The following is a 17414-nucleotide window of genomic DNA, read 5'->3' as shown; positions in this document are numbered from 1 at the left end:
CCACGGTGAGCGGTGAAGTGGGCTTGAAGGGCTGAATGGCCTACTTCTAGCATCAGTGTGGTGTCAAAGGTTATGGGGAGAAGGCAGGAGAGTGGGGTTGAGAGGGATAATAAATCAGCCATGATGGGATGGCGGGGCAGACTCAATGGCCTAATTCTGCTCCTATGTTTGATTGTCTTATGGTCTAAGTTATACAGTACCTGGTAATCACCAAATAATACTGAGTTAATTGTTTCATGAATTGTTATAGTTGAAATGTTGTCTTGATATATTTCTGGCCAAAGGGCTTCATTATCTTTAATAAAAGAAAATACAAGTTGATATAAAGCCCATTTAGAGTGATCATCACTGGAAGCTTTTACATTAGGAGGGATTTAATGATACTTTACAACTCTTGTCAGTGATAAAGGAATATTTAAGTTATTCTCTCAGAGATATCTGTGATTCAGGCAATCTTCATCTCAGAAAAAAATATAATTGAGTTCCTCTTCTGACATGTCACCATTTCACACCAGTAAACCACTATCAATTTTGCCGGAATTGTTAATAATTTATCCATTTGAGATGTAATTGCCTTAACATCATGTGCTCTTTTTCATTTCAAACTACTAATTATTCCTTTGCACTTTCAGACAACACAATGAAAAACTATTCCAGGCTTGTTCACTGGAGAGTTTTACAACTTTTCAGACAGCAACTTATTTGTTCTGTTATGTACTAAGTGGCCACTTTATTAGGCACACCTACCTGTACACCTGCTCGTTAATGCGAATATCGAATCAGCCAATCACGTGGCAGCAACTTCATGCAGAAAAGCATGCAGGCATGGTCAAGAGGTTCAGCTGTTGTTCAGACCAAACATCACAATGGGGAAAATATGTGATCTACAATGCCTTGAAAAAGTACTCAGCCCCCAAACATAATTGAGATTTACAACCAGGGACTTTAATCAATTTAACTGAGAATTTTTATTCATGAATCACGTGCTCCCTTTTTTCCCCCACACTGCAGCCCAAAAAAAAAAAACAGGGAAAACTGTAAAGCATGAAAGACTAAAAATTCAAAACCTGAAATGTCAGCAGTTTGAAAGTATTCATCCTCCTTGGCTCAGTACTTAGTTGAACCACCTCGCACAGCTATTACAGCCAGTAGTCTACCTGGATAAGTCTCTATTAGCTTTGCACAACATGATAGAGCAAGATTTGCCCATTCTTCCTAGCTAAGTTGCTCAAGTTGTGCCAGGTTCGCTGGGGAGTGACAGTGGGCAGAAACCTTGAGGTCTTGCCGAAGATGTTCGATGGGGTTACGATCAGGACTCGGGACATCAATTTTCTTCATTTGAAGCCAGTCCGTGGTTGCTATGGCAGTAGGCTTTGGGTCATTGTCCTGCTGGAAGATGAATTCCTCCCCAGTTCAAGCTTTCCAGCAGAGGCTAGCAGTTTTTTTTAATATTAGAAATCTCCTTGTATTTAGGCAGCACTCATCCTCCCATCGATCCTGACCAGATTTCTGGTCCCTGCTGCTGAAAGGCATCTCCATAGCGTGATGCAAACTCCACCGTATTTACAGTGGGGATGGAGTGACACAGCTGATGTGAATTATTAGATTCATGCCACCTATACCGCTAGTGTTGAGGGCTAAAAGTTCCACTTCCGTCTCATCCGACCACAAGACCTTCTACTGCATCTTTAAGGTATCTCCTAAGTGACGCTTTGCAAGGTCTTCACAGGCAAGGATGTGCTTTTTTAGGTGGTACGTGTGGTGTGAATCTCATACTGCAGGCCAGCCAGGTAACACCGTCCCTCCTGTAGCATCAAAGACTGATGGGAAGCTGAATGTTGCTAACTACGTAGAGATCCTGGATAAAAACCTCATAGTCTCTGCCAGAACTCTTAAACTGGGGAGGAAGTCTGTCTTTCAACAGGACAATGACCCAAAGCACACTGCCAGAGCAAACATGGAGTGGCTTCAAATGGAGAAAATTGATGTCCTTGGGTGGCCCAGTCAGAATCCTCACCCTAACCTCTGGCAAGACTGCTGCCCACCGCCACTCCCTAACTAACCTGGAGGAATGGGCAAATCTTGCTCCATCACATTGTGCAAAGCTAGAAGAGACTTGCCCAAATACACTATTGACTATTGCAGCTGTGAGAGACAGGCAGGAGCTACGGGGAGGCAGTCACCCCCAGGCTGCAGGACAAGGAGGGGAAATTCACAGCCAGTGCGGAGTACACCTGTGGCTGTTCCCCTTGATAATTCGTATATAAGTTTAGATACTACTGAGAGGGACGAGCTACCAGGGGGCAGCCACAGTGACCAGGTCTCTGGCACCGAGTCTGGTGCTGTGGCTCAGAAGAGCAGAGAGGTGAAGAGGACTGCAGTGTTAATAGGAGATTCCTTAGTCAGAGGAACAGAGATGAGGTTCTACGGGTGCAATAGAGACACCCGGATGGTATGTTGCCTCCCTGGTGCCAGAATCAAGGACGTCTCAGATCGGGCCCATGGCATTCTCAAGGGTGTCAGTGAGCAGCCAGAAGTCTTGGAACATATTAGCACCAATGTTACAGGTGGACAAGATGAGGAGGTCCTGAAGGGAGATTTTAGGGAGCTGGGTAGAAAGCTGAAAAACAGAATCTCCAAAGTAGTAATCTCTGGATGGCTGCCTGTGCCACATGCCAGTGAGGGTAGGAATAGGATGACTTGGCAGGTGAATGTGTGGCTGAGGAACTGGTGCAGGGGATAGGGATTCAGATTTATTCATCATTGGGATCTCTTCTGGGGAAGATACGACCTGTACGAAGGGGACAGGTTACACCTTGTGAGCAGTTTGGCTAGAGTTGTTCAGGTGGGTTTAATCTAATTAGACAGGGAGATGGGAACCAGAATGATAGTGCTGAAGATGAGGTAGTTGGTTTACAAACAGAGGCGGTGTGTAGTGAGAATCCCAGCAAGGGGAGGCTGATAATAGGACAAAATTGCAGTCAATAGGATGAGTTGCAACATAAAAGGTGGACACAATCAAAAAGGGAGAATACAGGACTGAAGGTGTTATATCTCAATGTGCAAAGTTTCCAAAATAAGGTAGGTGAACTTGCAGCACAGTTGCAGATTGGCAGGTATGATGTTGTATGCATCACTGAATCATGGCTGAAAGAAGATTATAGCTGGGAGCTTAATGTCCAAGGATACACATTGTATCGAAAGGATGGCAGGAAGGCAGAGGGGGTGGAGTTGCTCTTTTAATAAAAAGTAAAATCATATCATTAGAAAGAGGTTACATGGGGTCGGAAGGTGTTGAATCATTGTGGACAGAGCTAAGGAACTGCAAGGGTAAAAAGACCCTGATGGGAGTTATATGCAGACCCCCAAACAGAAGTAAGGATGTGGTCCGCAAATTACAAAGGGAGATAGTAGAGGGCAATGTTACAATAGCCATGGGGGAATTTCTAGAGTGCCTAAAAGATGGCTTTTTAGAGCAGCTCGTGGTTGAGCCCACGAGGGGATCGGCTATTCTGGATTGGGTGTTGTGCAATGAGCCAGAAATGATTAGAGAGCTTAAGGTAAAAGAACCCTTAGGGGAAAATGATCATAATACGATTGAATTCACCCTGAATTTTGAGGAGAAAGTAGTCAGATGTATCAGTATTACAGTGGAGTAAACAGAATTATAGAGGCATGAAAGAAGAGATGGCCAGAATTGATTGGAAAAGAACACTGGCAAGGATGACGGCAGAGCAGGAATGGCTAAAATTTCTGGAAGCAATTTGAAAGGCACAGGATATATACATCCCAAAGAGGAAGAAGTATTCTAAGGAAAGAAGACACGACTGTGGCTAACAAGAGAAGTCAAAGCCAACAGAAAATCAAAGAGAGGGCATATAACAGAGCAAAAATTAGTGGGAAGTTAGAGGATTGGGAAGCTGTCAAATACCAATAGAAGGCAACTAAAAAGTCATTAAGAAGGTACGGATGGAATGAACAGGAAAGTAAGTTAGCCAATAATGTAAAGAAGTTTCTTCAGATACATGAAGTGTAAAAGAGAGGTGAGGGTGGATATCGGACCACTGGAAAATGATGCTGGAAAGGGCAAGATATTGGGACTGAGAGGAAAGTTGGATCGGCCAAGATGAAATGGCAGAGCGGACTCAATGGGCCAATTGGCCTAATTCTGTTCCTATATCTTATGGTCTATGGTCTAAGAGAGGATGGGGAGGGGGTAAAATTACTGGAGGTTAGAGAAATCGATGTTCATACTGTCAGGTTGGAGGCTACCCACAATCTGAGGTGTTACTCCTCAATGTGGCAAAAAGGCCGGCCATGGACCCTCATGTCGGAATGGGAAACAGAATCAAAGTGGGTGGCCACCAGGAGATCCCGGCTGTTGTGCGGATGGAGCAAAGGAGCTCGACGAAGCACTGGGGGAATTCTGTGGCAGCCGCCTGACCCACTGCGTCGCAACGGGCAGAGGAGCCAAGCAGCAGCGGCCCAGGCAACGCAGGTCACGTGTACCAAACGGCAGGAGGGTAGGGGAAAGAATGGAGGTGGATTTGATTGAAGGGCTCCAAGTGCACGCGTCTGATACGAAAGAATTCTGAGGGCGAGAGGGTGTGTGGGACTGGCTGGATTGTCCTAACACAGCCCAGCGGGGGCTCTGTCAGCTGAGAATACTCATTACTGCTGTAACCTCTTTGTGACTTGAATAGACTGTCAGCAAAGCTTTGCCCTGCCCATTCACACTTCAGAGTAATTTGAGGGATGGGTTATAGCCATAGAACACAAAAGCACAGAAAGAGGCCCTTCGGTCTATCTAGTCTGTGCTAAATTATTATTCTGCCTTCTTCCATCGACCTGCACCTCAATCATAGCCCTCCGTACCCCTCCCATCCACGTACCTATCCAAACTTCTCTTAAGCATTGAAATCGAACCTGCAACCACCACTTCCTCTAACAGCTAGTTCCACACTCGCACCACCCTCTGAGTGAAGAAGCTCCCCCTTCAAATAATTCCTCTGGGTGCTCTGGTTTCCTCCCACATTCCAAAGAGGCATGGGTGGGTAGTTTACTTGGTCAAATGGCTGTAACTGGTCTCGTTGAGCTGTCACTGTGCTGTATGCCTCAATAAGTAAATGAATTGTCAAGTCAGGCGGAGAAAGCAAGAAAGCTTAAACTGAGAACGAGTGGTCAGAACTGGACCACAGCAAGGGGCAGAACAGGTTTCTACCCTGACAGTTAAAACCTGAATGAAATGCATCACATTGTTCAGAGCACCCAAAGCCTGAAATGGTGACAATCCCTGCCTCTGTATTCTTTGAATTTGGCACAAGTAATTCCAGAATGTCAGAGATGTCCTCCTTCTCCAACGAATGGGGTTTCCCTTCCTCTACCATTGATGCTGCCTCCATCTGCAACTCTTCCATTTTCCGGACATCCGTGCTCATTCCATCTTCCCGCCACCCCTCACAGGGACAGAGTTCCTCCTGTCCTTACCTACCACCCCGTGAGCCTCCGCATCCAACACATCATCCTCTGCAACTACTGCCAACTTCAATGGGATCCATCACCAAACACAGCTTTATCTCCCCCCCTGTTCTCCGCTTTCCGCAGGGGTCGCTCTCTGTGTGACTCCCTTGTCCAATCGCCACTCCTCACTAATTTCCTTCCTGGCACTTACCCCCGCAAGTGGAAGAAGTGCAACACCTGCCCATTCACCTCCTCCCTCACCTCCATTCAAGGACCCAAACAGTCCTTCCAGGTGAGGCAACACTTCACCTGCAAAAATATGTTTGGGGTCATCAACTGTATCCAGTGGTCCTGATGTGGTCTGCACTGCATTGGTGAGATCCGGCGTAGACTGGGGGACTGCTTTGTTGAGCATCTTCGGGTTAGAATTAGACCATAAGATATAGGAGCAGAAGTAGGCTATTTGGCCCATCGAGTCTGCTTTGCTATTTGAACGTGGCTGATTTATTTTCCCTATCAACCCCATTCTCCAGTCTTCGCCCCATATCCTTTGTCACCCTTACTAATCAAAAATTATCAAATTCCGCTTTAAGTACACCGAGTGACTTGGCCTCCATAGCTGTCTGTGGCAATGAATTCCACAGATTCTCCAAACTCTGGCTAAAGAAATCCCTCCTCATCTCTGTTCTAAATGGATGCCCTTCTGTTCTGAGGCTGTGTCCTCTGGTCCTAGACTCTCCCACCAAAGGGAATATCCTCTCCACATCCACTCTATCAAGGCCTCTTAATATTCGATGTTTCAATGAGATCCTCCCTCATTCGTCTAAATTCCAACGAGTATGGGCCCAGAGCTATCAATTGCTCTTCATACATTAACTCTTTCATTCCTGAGATCATTCTCACGAATCTCCCCTGGACCCTCTCCAATGCCAGCACGTCCTTTCTTAGATAAGTGGCCCAAAATTGCTCACAATATTTCAAAAGCAGTCTGACCAATGTCTAATACAGCCTCAGCATTACATCCATGGTTTTATAGTCTAGTCCTCTGGAAATGAACGATAACATTGCATTTGCCTTCCTTATCGTCGAGTCAACCCTCAAGTTAACCTTCAGGGAATCCTGCACGGGGACTCTCAAATCCCTTTGCGCCTCAGATTTTTGGATTTTCTCCCCCTTTAGAAAACAGTCTCTCCTTTTATTCCTTCTACCAAAGTGTATGACCATACACTTGCCTACACTATATTCCATTTGCTAATTCTTTGCCCATCCTCCTAATTTGCTGGGCGGATAGCCCCTGAACATATTGAACAGCAGGGCCAGACTGAGGGGCCGAGTGGTCTGCTCCAGCTACCCACCACCCCCCCCTCGATTTCCTTGTTTTCCATCAGCAGTCAAGGGAGCACCAGGTGCACACTCACTGTGGCTGGAAACTCACAAATCTCATTCCGATGTAACAAGCATTTCTCACCGAAGGGTTTGCCAGCACCTGGAGGCTGATGGCCTGTCTAAATGACAAGCAACAAAGGAACTTAGCATTCAAATGAAAGCAAGAACCAGAAAGTGCCATTCCATCAGTGGCATGAATGAAATCACAGTTGACAATATTACTTCCTGGAGACAGTTAATAAACAGTCTATCAAATCATTCTTATCTGACAAGCTCCAGAGAATAAACTTCCCTGATGAAGCAGGTAAATATTTAAGGCCACTGCTTCTCCCTACCTCACAGAATGCCAGTCATCTCTCCGCTGCCAACCTTCCACTCTCTGTTTTCAATGCTTTGATGGACACATGACAAATAAAGCTAATCTTGCCAATGTATAAAATGAAAGCCAAAAGCGTTTGATGCTGGAAACCCAAAACAGAAACAGGAAAAATATGGAGATACCACTAAGATTGAAAGTCACAGGGAGAACTTCAAGGGGTGCTGCCAGAACCTGAGTTATAGGGAAAGGGTGAGTAGGTTAGCACTTTATTCCCTGGAGCGTAGGAGAATCAGAGGAGATTTGATATACAAAATTATGAGGGGTATAGATAGGGTAGATGCAAGCAGGCTTTTTCCACTGAGGTCGGGTGAGACTAGAACTAGAGGTCTTGGGTTAAGGGTCAAAAGTGAAGTATTTAAGGGGAGCTTCTTCACTCAGAGGATGAAATCTCATACTCAAGAGGTATGGCAATTGTCCCGTACGGACCACAAAGCAATCCAGCGGGTACTGAAAACTGCCCAACGGATTACCGGCACCCAATTGCCCACCATTGAAAACACCTACCATAAACGCTGCCTGGCAGGGCAAAAAGCATTATCAAGCATGCATCTTACCTTAACCAAGGACTGTTTACTCTCCTCCCATCCGGTAGGCGCTACAGGAGCCTCCGCTCCCGCACCAGCAGGCACAGGAAGAGCTTCTTCCCTGAGGCTGTGACCCTGCTGAACCTCACATCACAGCGCTAAGCAGTATTGCACCCATATTGGACTGTCTCAGTACTTTTATATTTGTGTGCTGTAGCACTTACTTTTTATTCACAGTTATTTTGTAAATAACACTATTCTTTTGGACTTCTGGTCAGACGCTAATTACATTTCATTGAATTTGTACCTGTACTCAGCACAATGACAATAAAGTTGAATCTAATCTAATCTAATCTAAATGAGCTGCCAGTGGAGATGGTGGATGTGGTTTTGATTGCAACATTTAAGTTTGGGTAAGTACATGGATTGGTGGGGTGTGGAGAACAATGGTCCAGCTGCAGGTTGATGGGACTAGGTAGAATAACAGATTAGCATGGGCCGTAAGGCCTGGTGGGCGGCAGGGGTCTAGAACTATATGAAAGACTGATCAGAAGCAGAAGGGATGAAACTTGAAACAGCACAGCTCTTGTCAGGAGAGGATAGCTGTCACCCTGTTTCTCCCCCCGGATGCTGCCCAACGTGGCCAGCTCCTCCCACATTTTCTGCTTTCATAGTGGCAGAGCTTAGACACAGTTAGGGACGAAAACTGGAATCCTGGTGTTGGATCTGAAACGTTAACCGTATTTCTCTTCCTGCAGATGCTGCCTGACCTGGTGTGTGTTTTCAGCATTCTCTGTTTCGTTTCAGATTTTCATCGTCTGCGACATTTTCATTTCAACGTTTCTCCTGGCCGTGGTTTGTGGAAGGGACAATGATTTGTCCTGCACACAAGGAAAGGTTTAAAGACTCTTCACAGGGCTCCTTGCCACAACACATTTGAGGAGTTTCTAGATCTCTGGAGCTTGAGGCTCCTGGAGATGAAGACAATGGCAAAAATTAACTCCGCACCCTGCATAACCTCTCCCCAAAACTCAACTCCCACAGCATCCTAGTACATCTCAAGCAACAAAAGTCAGGAAGTCAGACAGCACCTATGGGTGGGCATCAGCTGTCGATGTTTCGGGCTGAGATCCTTCATCGGGAGTGGAAAGGAAGGGGGAAGAAGCCAGAATAAGAAGGGGAGGGGGAAGGGAAGAAGTACAAGGTGGCGAGTGAGAAGGAAGGAGACTGGGTGGATGAGAGGGAGACAAGAGTGAAGAAGGAAGGTGAGAGGTGGACAAGGTAAAGGGCAGGAGAAGAAATCTGAGAGCAAGTGAGTGGACCATGGGAGAAAGGGAAGGGGAAGGGGCACCAGGTGAGGAGAAAAGAGAAGAGGCGAGCCAGAGTGAAGAATGGAAAAGAGGAGAAAGGGGAGGGGGCACAAATACCAGAAGTTGGAGAAATCAATGTTCATGCCATCAGTTTTGGAGGCAACCCTAATGAGTGCGTGGTGTTGCTCCTCCAACCCGAGGATGGCCTCACCGTGAGAGTGGAGAGACCGTGGAATGGGACAAACCTCTAACCTGTTTTAGTTCTGAGATGAGGAGGCACAAATTTGCAATACACTGCTGCAAAGACCAAAGTGCTGAGCAAACCTAAGGCGGTCGATAAACTTCTGGAAGCTGAAGGGTGTATGGGGAGATGGTGGGAGCATGGTACTGAGGCAGATGACTGGGCGCGGCTGTACTGAATGGAAGAGTCATAGAACACTACAGCACAGTCACAGGCCCTTTGGCCCATCTAGTCTGTGCCAAACTATTATGCTGCCTAATTCCATCGACTGGCATCCAGAACATAGCCCTCCATACCCCCCCCCAACATCCATATACCTATCCAAATTTCTCAAGTGTCGAAATGAAACTCAGATCCAAGGGACCACTGGCAATGTTCCCTGTGAGGAGTGTGCGGCGCGCACTCATCTTTCGCTACTATTGCACAAAGAATTTGCTTCTTGAGGATGAACTTTAGGACCCGGGGGAGCCGGGGAGCTCAGGAGCCACCGTCCTCGGCTGCTGCTGAGTCCTGAGTAAGCCAGTGTAAGTAGAAATTTGCAGAGAGTGAAATAAACATGATTTGAGAATTATCGATTCATTAATTTTAATCCATTAACGGCATCCGTCAGTGGAACAAAAATACTGCGGGTTCAGCAGCAGCCAAGGTCGGTGGTTCCCGGCTCCCCGGCTCCCCGGCTCCCCCGGGTCCTAAAGTTCATCCTCAAGAAGCAAATTCTTTGTGCAACAGTAGCAAAAGATGAGTGTGTGGCAAACACCTCAGAGGGAACATTGCTGGCTGGTCTGTTCCTATTTTCTGTTATGGAAGCCACAGTTCCCTTTACAATGAACCTTGGAGCCTTGTGCTGGAGAAGACCAACTCAGTCCAGCCCATCATCCCACTGCCAGCTTCAGGTGTCACAGTGAGTTAACCCATTCCTCCCTGCCCCTTCTCCACAGCCCTGCCAACCTGTTTCCTGGGCAAGTACTTGCCGATCCGTAATAAATTATGCCAGCTTTTCCAGAATGCCATTCAACACAAGGCAATGGAACAGCCATGTACGTGCTAATCCCTGATAAACCTTGCTACCTTTTCCAGGATACCAGTCAACATATCGCCGGCTGGTGGCTAGTGGCATCAGCGCCGGACTTCAGAGCGAAGGCTCCTGAGTTCGAATCCAGCCGGCTCCCTTGCACGCTTTCCATCCATGCCCGGTTGAGCGCCGAGCTAGCAACTCGGCCTCGTAAAAACAAGAAAGCCTGCTTTAAAAAAAGCCGTCGTGATGGCGTCCCGATGACTCCACTCGGAGTTAAGGGCTTTCTTCTTCATTCAACACAAGGCAGTGGATTGATTAGTCATGTACTTGCCAATCCACGCCAGCTTTTCCAGAATACCATACAATGGTTTCTCCCTAACCAGAGGACAGAATAAAATAAAATCACAGAGAAGGGAGGAAGAAAGCACAATCCCGCAGCTGAGGGTGATGTTGAACCAGAATCCACTAATTACTGCGAGGGAGATTTAGAAGTTTTCCCCAACAAAAGGACGATCCGAAAGGTGTGCGGCTAGACTGAATGGATCGTGACGGCAGGAATGAAGAACGGGCCAAATGCCCTGCTCCCTGTGACTCTGCAGCTAGCCTGTAATCAAGGTTTACGCTGGTCAGATAACCACAACCTTCATCTAGCACAGTAATTACCCCATCTGAAGGAAAACTGGCTGTTATCATTAACTATGCAAAAAGCAGAGAAGTACACTAGGGCGAAGATCACTGACCTTCAACAGACTCAATCATCACTGCCCTTTACTCAAATATACTTTACAATGGGAACTAATTTAGATGAAAATAAACGTTCCATCTGAGTAGGCTTCATCAATCACAGGTAATTATGCTCTATTAATGACTGGCTCTGTGACATGACAGGCTGACGTCCTTGGCTAGCTGACTAATATACGACACCACGAGGCAGTAAGCTGAAGACAGTGTACCCAGCTGTAGCACCCCTGTCCATCTCACGGAGATTACACTGAATGTCACACACGGTTAGGCTTCAACAGGTGAACTCGGTGACTTGAACTCCCCTGGCTGTTTCATGCAACACCTGATGTTATACTGTGGTAGACCAGAGGGAACAGAAACAGAGAGGCCACTTCATCAGGTCCATCTGCTCGTTAATGCAAATATCTAATCACCCAATTATGTGGCAGCAACTCAACTCATAAAAGCATGCAGACATGGTCAAGAGGTTCAGTTGCTGCTCAGACCAAACATCGGAGTGGGGGAAGAAATGTGCTCTAAGTGATTTGACAGTGGAATGATATTTGGTGCCAGATGGGGTGGTTTGAGTATCTCAGAAACCGTTGATCTCCTGGGATTCTTCCACGCTCAACAGTCTCTAAGTGTGGGGGGGGGGGGTTCCCAATTATTTTTACGTCACAGGCCCCTACCATTCACTGAGGGGCCCGTGGACTGCAGGTTTGGGAGCCATGCTCTAGAGTTTACAAAGAATGGTGTGATGAAATCGTTCGGTGAGCGTCAGAATAGGAGAGGTCAGAGGAGAAAGGCCAGACGGGTTCAAGCTCACAGGAAGACAACAGTAACTCAAGTAACCACAGGTTACAACAGTGGTTGTAGGAGAGCACAACAGTGGTTGAATGCACAACACGTCAAACCCTAGAGTGGACGGGCTACAGCAGCAGCAGACCATGAACATACACACAGTGGCCACTTTACTAGGTACAAGAGGTAGGTGATAAAGTGGTCAGAGTGTATATGTACTGTGACAATGGTGATTCTTTCCACACTGTCCAGGAACCACCATGTCACTTTAACAGAATATAACATCCAATTTTCCATTGTTAAGGTACTTGCCCCCCACCCCAAAAAAAAATTAAATTCAGCTGTTAAAACAATGTAAAGAGGGTCATGGTGTCTGAATTCCAGGCAGTGAACAGTTTAACCAAACCTCACAACGGATGTGGCCTCTCCATCGCGATCCTTTTCTGATATGAACAGGAACATCAAAATCCCTCTGTTCAGCCGGAACCGGATTTTGGACGACGAGCAGGATGCGTTTCCAGCGTTCAGGATCTGCACGGAACCGGAAGGAGCAATACCCCTCTCCAGGCTGTCACACGCTGACGCCCACTTCACCCAATACAAAAGAAGTTTCTCACGGCTAACACCCGCAGAGGGCTGTGGAGATGTACCCACCTACCCTGTGAAGTGAAGTCAGTGCAGAAGAGCTTCCAAGCCTAATGTGGAGACAATCCTATGGAGGTTGAAGCCTTTTTTAATTCCATGCAGAAACACAAAGAGATTCTGAAGATGTTGGAAATCCAGAACAGCACACACAGACAGAATACTGGAGGAACTCAGCAGGTCAGGCAGCATCTATGGAGAGGAATAAACAGTTAACGTTTCAGGCCGAAACCCTTCATCAGGACTCATCAGTTCCCATGAAAGGTCTCGGTCCGAAACACCGACTGTTTATTCCCCTCCCCAGATGCTGCCTGACTTGCGGAGTAATTCCATTCAGAGGATATTGTTGTTGTGTTGTTCATTACGGGGATGCTGTGTTGGCGACATTTGCACATCCTCAGGTGTGGTGGTTCTGAATGCAAACGATGCATTTTGCTGTATGTTCCGTATGATAAATAAACCTGAATCGTAATCTGATCATTAAACACAAGTTCAACGGCGCGTTACAAACCAGCTCATCTGTTCATTCCCCTTTGAACAAGGACACGGCCAGATACAGAGGTCGGTAGCCCGACCAGAGGCACGTCCATAGATCCCTCAAAGTTGCCGCGCAGGTTGATCGGCTGGTCAAGGTGGCGCACGGTGCATTGGCCTTCATAGTGGGCTCTGAGTTCAAGAGCCACGAGGTGTATTGCAGATTTATAAAATTCTGGTTAGACCAACCGGGAGTTTTCTGTTCATTTCTGGTTGCCTCGGTATAGGAAGGATGTGGAGGCAGCAGAGAGAGTTGGAGATTTACCACAGGATGCTGCCTGGATTGGAGGGCATGTCTGATGAGGATAGGTGGGGCTTCTCTCTTTTAGAGAGGAGGACGAGAGGCGCCTTGATGGAGGTGTACGGGATGATCGGAGCAAATGGCTATTTCAAGGGCCGGTTGGATGTTTTCTGATAGACAGGAAATGAAGAGGATGTTTCCTATGGTGGGGGAGTCCTGGGCCAGATGACACACCCTCAGAACAGAGAGATGTCCTTTTAGAACAGAGATGAGGAGGAATTTCTTTAGCCAGGGAGTGGTGAATCCGTGGAATTCACTGCCACAGGCGGCTATGGAGGCCAAGTCTTCATGTATATTCAATGCAGAGGTTGATAGATTCTATATTGATCAGGGCATGAAGGGATATGGGGAGAAAGCAGGAGATTGGGAATGAGAGGAAAAAATGGGATTAGCCTTGATGAAATGGTGGAGCAGACTCGATGGAACAAATGGCCTAATTCTGATCTTATATCTTATGGTCTTATGGCATAATTTTCAGGTGTTTGGAGGAAAATATAAGGGCATTGCCAGAGGAGGATTTTACACACCCTACCAGGGGGAGGTGGTGGAGGCAGTAATATTAGGGACACTTAACAGGCTTTTGGATGGGCGCATGGATGAAAGAAAAATACAGAGCTATGTGTGAGGGAAGGGTTAAATTGATCTTGGAGTAGGTTAGGGGTCAGCACAACATTGTGGGCCGAAGGGCCTGTGCTGCGCTTTACCGTTCTATGTTAATGTTTAATAAAACAGCCCACACCAGGCAATATCCTGCACTGCAGACTTCAGCTATGCCTGTGTTAGCTTATTGTATCGTGTGTTTAATCAGCGTCCTTGCACTGGTGATTTTTCCATTAAGGGAAGATGTTAATTCAACTGTAGTACTGCAGTTTTAATTGTCGGTTTCACAAACAATACATTCAGAGACATTGTAAACGCGTTCCAGTATTTCCTCTCTCTCCCCAGGGCTGTACACTTACGTACCAGCCCGACGTTATCCAGCGTGCATTCCACACACACGGCCCCAGCAGCACATCAGCTACTCGGACACTGGGCAGAGTCAGTCACCGACTGCAGGCCACTCACTCCGTTGCTGCCATTGCAGACCGCGCCCCCCCCCGGTCAGAGTTTTGCTTGTAATTGACTCAAATGCGTCACGCGCCATTACAAATGAAGAACAAGCTGATTTTTTTTGTGATTATAGCATCAAACACCTAACCTCCCGGCGCCTTTTAACCTGCTCCAGGACCAATCTAATCATTAGATTCTAACCCTTCCCTCCCACATAGCCCTGCATTTTTCCATCACTCGTGTGCACATCTAAGAGCCTCTTAAATGTCCCGAATGTACCTGCCTCCACCACCACCCCGGCAGTGTGTTCCACACACTCACCACTCTGATATCACCCCTATACGTCCCTCCAATCACCTTAAAATTATGCCCCCTCGAATTGGCCATTTTCGCCCTGGGGAAAGTCTCTGGCTGTCCACTCGATCTATGCCTCCTATCATCTTGTACACCTCCATTGAAATAACGCTCATCCTCCTCCACTCCAAAGAGAAAAGCCCTCGCTCACTCAACCTTTCCTCAAAAGATACACCCTCCATTCCTGATAAACCTGGCCAAACGTGACCTGATAGATTGGGAGGCAAGGAGAGGGTTAATGATCAAAATGTTTTTCTCAATCGTGGAGCATAGGTTTAAAACAAGTTTTACAGGGCATAAGGGGAAGTTCTTTGTGTGGACACAGAGAGTGGTTGATATTGGGAAATGCACTGATGGAAGAAGTGGTGGGATCAGGTATAATTACGTTTAAGACGCATTTAGACATACACTGCACAAATTGGGTGACTCCAAGCAGGGTTCCCCTCCCCCTCCGGTTGGGTGAGGGCTAGAACTCGAGGTCATGGGTTAAGGGTGAAAGGTGAAATGTCCAAGGGGAACCTGAGGGGGAGCTTCTTCACTCAGAGGGTGGCATGAAGTGCCACTGGAAGTGGCAGATACAGATTGAGAGAAGCTTGGATAGATGCGGGCAGGGCAGTAACCTGGCAGTTAGCGCAATCTCTTCACTGATCACCAATTGGGTTTCGATTCCCACCTCTGCCTGTAAGAAGTTGGCATGACCGTGTGGGTTTCCTCCCAGTGCTCCAGTTTCCTCCCACTCTCCAAAGACGTACGGGTCAGTCGTGGGCGTGTTACATTGGCACCGGAAGCGCGGCGACACTTGCGGGTTGCCCAGCGCCACCCTTGCCGATCTGATTTGACGCAGAGCGGCACAGGGCGCCTGCGACAAGTAAAGCTAATCTCTAAATGGATGAGAAGCGATCGGAGGGTCGCGGTCCGGGTGCGAGCGGATGGGACTAGCAGGGACGTGACGGATCAAAAGGCCTTTCTTCGCTTGTGCAGTCTGACTCTACGAGAAGCACTGAAGCGGAAACCTCTCTGCACACAGCAAGATCCCGCCGCAAGCGGTCGTGCGCGCCTCAGCGGACAACTCTCCCGCTGGGTTCGAACACCGTGACAGGTGCTGCGACAAACAGAAAGCTGCCTCTGTCGTAGGTGGGACATTCAATGAGAGGTGTGGAGAAGTAATTACAATTTTTATCTGAATGCTGGGATATTCTGAGAAAATAATGACGCTGGAAATGTGCAAATGAAGATAATTCAGAAACTACAAAGCAAGACTCACGTTCAAAAGGATCAACACGTCACCCGGTGACGGGGAGAAAAACTAAACTGAACGACACTTCAAACACATCACGCTGAACAGTGATGGCTAGAAATTCATTAGGGACTGGTTTGAGTGGACCACCAGTCACCAGGAGCCTTAGATATCGTTTATACTGAGCTCTGGGGAGTTCACAAGTGTCACAAAAGCCAACTAATAAATCTGGTCCCGGATTCACGGAGGTCCAGGGGGAGACGAGGAGAAGCTCGGCTCACGCTGAACAGGAGAGAGCCACAGACTCTGCCCGAACAGTATTCCATGCCCACAGCCTGCGTTTCCACAGGCCCTTCAGCTTCCTGACAGCAGTGCACATCTGAAGTGAAAAAAAAGGCTGTGTGTGGGACAGGGAGACTGCAGAGGAGTTGGGTGGTTGGGTGGGAGGGGGGTCGTGGTTAGATTTGGGGAGAGGAGTCAGGGGGTGGAAATGAGGGTAAAGGAGTTTGGGAGAGTGGGGGTGAGGGTAAAGGATTTTGGGAGAGTGGGGGCATGGAGAAGGGGTTTTGGGGGGAGGAGAGGAAATGGGGGGGAATGCCGGGAAGGGGCTTTGGGAGATTTGGAGGTACAGGGATGGAGTTCATGAGAAGACTTCAGTATTACATCTTCAAGCAGTTGGTGCTGAAGTAACAGGCAGGGGTGTCCCTGGGGGGTGACCACTGTGAACACCCACCCTCTGCACCCAGCTGGGCGAGACTCGTTCCCCCACCCCTTCACCCAAACTCACCCTGGGACTGAGAAACGGGTTCCCGCCACCCTACCGGCTGAACACCCGGGGGTGGGGGGGGGGCAGAACAACGCACTCACTGTGCCCCCCTCGGGTCCCCCGTGCTGCAAGCGGCTGTCCCGTGGATCACGTCTGCCCAATTTGCGCAAGGGTGGGCCCGGCGGCGGTGAACTGCGAGCTGGCGCTTACCGGATGACCAGGCTGCTGATCTTGAACTGGGTTTCGATCACACCGCTGGTGCGCAGGCGGACCCTCAGGATGTCTGTCTGCGTCGGCTTGTACTCGGGGGCAGTGATCCTGTTTATGTTGAGGAAGAAACTGCGGAAAGAAGAGAAGTGAGGTCTCACGAGAGTAGGGCACAATCCACGGACACAGACCCCGCTCCCTCGGCCCCTCTCTGACTACCCACCAGCAGGGCAAACCGCGCCCCCCCCCCCCCCCGCCATGGACTCTTCCTATCGGCCTGTTGTCCCGACATGTCCTCCTCTCTCCCACCCCACCACTCACAATGTTCTCTCACCCACCAACACAATCCACTTCCCCCGCCTTACTATCCGGTTCTGGTGAAGAGCCTCGGGCTGAAACGTTGACTGTCTGTTCATTTCCATGGGTGCTGCCCAACCCACTGAGTTCTTCCAGCACGTCAGACCATAAGATACAGGAGCAGAAT

The 17414-nt window shown here is 48.0% G+C and overlaps 1 protein-coding gene across 1 annotated transcript in view; it reads right to left on the bottom strand.

The window, feature by feature from the left end:
* The window catches only part of gnav1 (guanine nucleotide binding protein (G protein) alpha v1), a 122003-nt gene that overhangs the window by 26734 nt on the left and 77855 nt on the right, over positions 1 to 17414 (bottom strand). The window contains exon 5 of the mRNA XM_072242078.1: positions 16934 to 17062. Within this exon, the coding sequence (XP_072098179.1) occupies positions 16934 to 17062 (129 nt within the window). The remainder of the gene's footprint in view (positions 1 to 16933; positions 17063 to 17414) is intronic.

The sequence above is a fragment of the Mobula birostris genome, chromosome 24 (assembly GCF_030028105.1).
Source record: "Mobula birostris isolate sMobBir1 chromosome 24, sMobBir1.hap1, whole genome shotgun sequence".
NCBI classification, from domain to species: domain Eukaryota; kingdom Metazoa; phylum Chordata; class Chondrichthyes; order Myliobatiformes; family Myliobatidae; genus Mobula; species Mobula birostris.
This window is presented reverse-complemented; position numbering and strand designations above follow the sequence as displayed.